Here is a 5443-nt window from a genome sequence, read left to right as displayed (position 1 = left end):
GAAAGAGACAGAATACATGCATCCCTCTTCTTAGAGCTTATCTTGCTTGGCTGGAAAGGAAGGGAGCCTTGGATCAACCAATGTACAAATCTTCTTGGCAGGGTACATGAGTCATATGGTGTGCTATACACCATGGCTAGATTGCCTTTTGTACTCAATCTAACTCATTTACAGTGAGGTTGTGTATCTATACATTATATAGTGCAGACTAAAAGGTTATCATAAAAACAAAGCTTGGAGGAATACCACTGATTTTTTTTCCCGTTTTGATCATGGTTAAAGGTAACTGGCCTCATAGATAAAAGCATTTCTGTAGTCATGGCCCCTTCTTTCTCTTGATACAAACAAGAGCCATGAGAAAGATGCAACCTAAAGAAAATGTAGCGATTATGACAGCACAGAATATAACTGTATAAAACTGTCATTGATATTCCACTGCATGGAATGAATATGAACACACATCTAGTTTTGCCTGGATAGCAATGCTACTCAAGAAAGCTGCTTAACATATGATTCAAGACATCACAGAGAAGCCATCCCAGAGCAATCTCAGGCAATGTTTTCTCTAGGTTGTTGGTCCAATCTCAGAGAAAGCCATGGATCTTCTGCACTCTACTTACAGCAGGAAAGAGACAGCTTTCCAATCAATCATATGACAAAGTAGAGAAACTGTATTTAGGAAGAGCTAGATGGGAAGTTCTCCTCTTACTCCCCACAATTACCATTTTATTATTCAGTGCTCTTAGGATCTTATAGCAGGTGATCAGGAAAACTGTATACAGGAAGGAAAGAGGGCAGAAAGGATTCTGCCCGTCTTAAATGCTAATAGATCTCCGTCTCAAAGAACAAATAAGACTAAAAAGGAATGCACTGACCTGTAATTCTCTAGTGCTTTCTTCTAAGTAAAATGAGTATGCTAAAAGTGACTTTGCTAAGCTTGTGCTCTTTGCTTTTGTACCACATTGTCCCTAAAGAGGCTAACTAAAAGCCAGTGCTCACAGGTAAGTGGAACTCTAGGGAATATACATGATCAGTTGGGTGGACTCAGCAGGTCTGAAGCACTAGTTTTGAAGCCTAGGGCAGCATAAATAGAGTCCCATGTCTAAAAGAAGAGTTCAGTATCCTGGTCTGAACCTAGGCTGTGTGACCTAGAGACCAAAAACTAGAAACAGTAATTGCTTAAATTAAATGGGCTTGGATGCATTTGAGATTTGGTATATTGGTGACAGTAAAAAGTAGTAGGTGGATAGGCTGCAACAGCAGTAACATCACCGAAAGTAAACAACGACTAAAAAGTAATAAGCTCCTTCTGCTTCAAATCACCAAAATCTTCAGATATAAAAGAAAGAAAAGAGAATAGGAGCAATTACACACTACTAAAAAAATCTAAGTGCAGGAAAAAGACAGAAATATAAGAGAGGGGAAGGAGCAGAAACTTATCTACAACCTAGGGAAAGTGCTTTTTCAACCCCACATAAATGGAAAATTAGTAGCACACATCAAAGGCAGGTCGAGACTTTCACTGCCATAAACAGCAAAGACTGTTCTGAATGGGAAGAAGTCCTCTTACTCCCCAAAATTACCAAGTCCATTTAATTTTTCTGTACTTCTAATCTAATCTTTCATCCTGCCTCTGCTGAAATGATTACTGTTGCAAACCAAATCACAGTTTTAATACAAATCTTACAAATTACAACAGTAAACGTTATCTCCTCTGACCCTTTTTTGGGTGCCTTGTTTCTGGTATAGTGACATGTAGAAAAAGTAGGGCATGAGAGAAAAGAGGGAACAATACCAATGCAAGAAATTTGCAGAAATATTTGTCTGGAAGACAAAAAGTGTCAATATTACAGATGCTGATCCCCCACATCAGGAGAGAATGGAAGGAAAGACAGCAGAATAATAAAGGAATTGGACTTCAAAAAAATCCAATTATAGCAAACTTAGGGAACTGGCAAGCAGGATCCCCTGGGAAGCAACTCTGATTGGAAGAGGAGTCCAGGATTGCTGCCTGCACTTTAGGGATGTCCTTTTAAAGGTGCAGGAGCAGGCTATCCCAATTCAATGGAAGAATGAAAGTGCAACAGGAGACCAATGTGGCTGAGTTGAAACTCAAAAAGGAAACCTATAAAAAGTGGAAACTTGGCCATGTTACTAGGGAAGACTGTTGCATGGGCATGCATGGAGAAAATCAGGAAGGCCAAGGCATGATTTGAAATGCAACTGGCAAGGGACATAAACACGGCTTGAACCTGAGAAGCATTGACCTCCAACCCCTCCTGGAAAAGGATAACTAATCTCAAGACAGTGACGGGCAACAAACCTGTCCTGATTTGCAGACAGCCCCTCAACCTCAAACAGCATCTCTCAAGCAACAGGCTGACTAAATCCCAGTCTCACCAAGGCATCTCATTACCTGGACTAGCTTTAGCGACTCCTTTTGTTCATATGCGTAGAGGCAGTCCTCAGACTTACAACACAACTGGTTCCTGAAAACCACATCTTAATTCAAAATGTTGCAACTTGGAACCGATTTTCCCATAGGAAATAATGTTATAAATGGGGAACTGGTTACTGAACCAAGGCCCAATCCCCTATTTTCACCAAAAATAACCCAGAATTTCGTACTCGATCAATTATAGATGAGTAATATAGCTACATTAATGTATTTATATTGTAAAGAGCAATCATGTTGATTTGGAAGGACTTCTTTGAGGAGACTTTGCTGGATGTTTTGAAGGGTTCTTGGCTGGAGTCTTCCTAGGAGTCTTGGCTGCAGGCTTTCTGGAGTCTTGTCTTCTTTCTTAAAGAAAGCATTCAAGGAAGTTTGGACAGATGTTCTCCAGGGAAATGGGTGATGCAGTAAACTTGTTTGCTAGCGTGGCTTGGCGTCAGATCAAGTGTTGTAAAGTTGAAACTGATGTCAGAAAGTTGAAACAGGGTGTCAATTGACATTTTAAGTGTGAAACATTGTAACTCGAAACGTTAAGTTGAGGACTGCCTGTACTACCTACATCAGGCTTGTCCAACATACAGCCCGCAGGCCGCCATGCAGCCCGCTGAGCCATTTTATCTGGCCCACAGCAGCGCCGCCGCCACGGAGCAGGGAGCCGCAGCAGCGGTGGGGCAGCGGTGACGCGGGGCCGCAGTCGCGGAGTGAAGGGAGGCGGCGGCGGGGCCGCGGCAAGGCAGGCAGCGAGGGGAGGGGAGCTGCCAGCCCTCGCCTGCCCGCTTGAAGCCAGCCCTGCTGCTCTGCCCAGACAGCAAGGTGGCACCCGCTCGCTCCCCCGGCCAGTCTCCCCCCCGGGTGCTGCGGCTCTCCAGGCCTGGCCGCCTGCACGCAAGGCCCTGAGGGGGTCGCTTCTCATGTGCTGCTGGGGCGGGAGAAGCCCGGCTGGGTCTACACCAGCCAGCAGAAGTGGCGGCCACTCGGGATGGGACAAGCCTGCACCAGTCAGTCCCGAGCGGCACATGGCTCCACCGCCGCTTCTGCCGGCCGGTGCAGACCTGGCCGGCCTCCTCCCGTCCCCAGCAGCACATGGGAAGCCAGCTTCAGCTGCATGCTGCTTTTCCTGGCCGGTGCCAATGCTGTTCTGCCCAGGTGGGTCCTGCAGCACCATGTCAACCCGGGCATGGCACTGCCAGGCCAGGCGGGCCCCAGGTTAACCCAGGCCTGGCCCCGCAGCTTCTCCAGCACCAGGTCAACCCTGTTGTAGCCAAGCGGCTCCTGCAGCACCATGTCAACCAGCACCATGTCAACCCCTACAACTTCACTGGTGTCAAAGGTCACGTGACATCACTTCCTGATATGAGACCACTTCCTGTGACGTCTTTGACTACGGCTCCCCAGCCCACTGGGTGATAAAAAGTTCGTGATCCAGCCCCACATTCAAAAAGGTTGGACACCCCTGGCTTACATGTTCTCTCCCAGCACCACCCTCCCCCTTCTCTGTTCCTGCTTTGTGCTTCTGTATTCAAACTGCGCTCCTGCTTATATACTGCTTTGTGTACATCCCTTCGCAGCATTTGAGGAAGTGAATTTCAGTTTATGAAAGCTTGTGCTATATCTACTGTGATTAGTCCATAAAGTGCAAATCTAATCTGCTTTTTAAGGGAGCATAAAAGTTAAAAAGAAATAAGGGAGGGGATTCTACAAATATGTCAAAAGTAAGAGGATGACCAAAGAACTACAGGTCCCTTACAAAATGCAGAAGGCCGTCTTGTTATGGATGATGCAGAGGCGGCTGAAGTATTTAATACCTTTTTTATTTCCATCTTCACAAATAGGAACAGCTACCATGTGATGACCCCAGTTGAGCAAAGATAGGAAAGGAGACAAACATCAAAGAGAAAAGTGGAAAAACATGTTAGGGATTACTTAAAGAAGCTTGATGCTTCTAAGTCAACAGGATCAGGTGGGATGCACCTTAGGGTACTGAAGGAATTGGTTGAGGCAATTTCAGAGCCATTATCTATCCTCTTTGAGGACTCATGGAGGTCAGGTGAGGTCCTGGATGAGTGAAAAAGGGCAAATATAGTGCTCATCTTTAAGAAAGGGAAGAAGAAAGATTGAGGAACTACAGACCAGTCAGCCTGACCTCTAAACCTAGAAAGATAATGGAGCTGGTCCTCAAGGAATTCACTTCGAAACACCTAATGAGAACAAGGTGATCAGGAACAGCCAGCATGGATTCATCAAGAGTAAGTCATGTCTGATCATCCTGATTTCCATTTATGATGTGACAGACTCTGTGGATGGGGGAAAAAGCAGTGGATGTTGATATACCTTGGTGCTAGCAAAGCTTCTGACACCATCTCGCTCAACATTTTTATTAACAAGCTAAGGAAATACAGATGAGACAGAAGCATTGTAAGGTGGATACACACAGGTTGGATCATTCTCTTTAATGAGTAGTCATCAATGGCCCAGTGTCCAGTTGGAAGAAAGTATCAAGTGGGGCTCACCAGGGGTCTGTCCTGGGTCCAAAACTGTTCAACATCCTCATTAATGACTTGGATGATGGTATCAAGTGCACACTTAACAAATTTGCAGATGACACAAAGTTGAGTGGAGCTGCAGATACTGTGGAGGGTAGGGCTAGGTTAGGTTCCATAATGACCTGGATAAACTGAAGAAATGAACCAGATGAAATTCAACTGGTACAAGTGCAAAGTCCTGCACTTCCAATAGAATAACTGAATGCACAAATACAGACTGGAGAATGATTGCCTAGACTGCAGTACTGCAGAGAAGGACCTGGGGGTTGCAGTAGACCATGAGCTGAATATGAGCCAACGGTGTGCTCTTGATGCAAAAAAGACCAAGTGTACTGGGTTGTATTAACAGGAATGTCACACAAATCAAAGGAAGTGATTCTACTGCTCTACTCAGCACAGGTGAGGCCTTACCTGGAGTACTATGTTTAATTCGGGCCTCACACTT

At 45.1% G+C, this 5443-nt stretch overlaps 1 protein-coding gene across 1 annotated transcript in view; it reads right to left on the bottom strand.

Moving 5' to 3' along the window:
- The window catches only part of CCDC7 (coiled-coil domain containing 7), a gene marked incomplete at its 5' end in the record, with an annotated part of 170022 nt that extends 164580 nt beyond the window's left edge, over nt 1–5442 (bottom strand). Inside the window, one exon of the mRNA XM_025208476.1 lies at nt 5410–5442. Within this exon, the coding sequence (XP_025064261.1) occupies nt 5410–5442 (33 nt within the window). The remainder of the gene's footprint in view (nt 1–5409) is intronic.
- Nucleotide 5443: the final 1 nt, after the last annotated feature.

This window comes from Alligator sinensis, unplaced genomic scaffold (assembly GCF_000455745.1).
Source record: "Alligator sinensis unplaced genomic scaffold, ASM45574v1 scaffold309_2, whole genome shotgun sequence".
Lineage (NCBI taxonomy): Eukaryota > Metazoa > Chordata > Crocodylia > Alligatoridae > Alligator > Alligator sinensis.
This window is presented reverse-complemented; position numbering and strand designations above follow the sequence as displayed.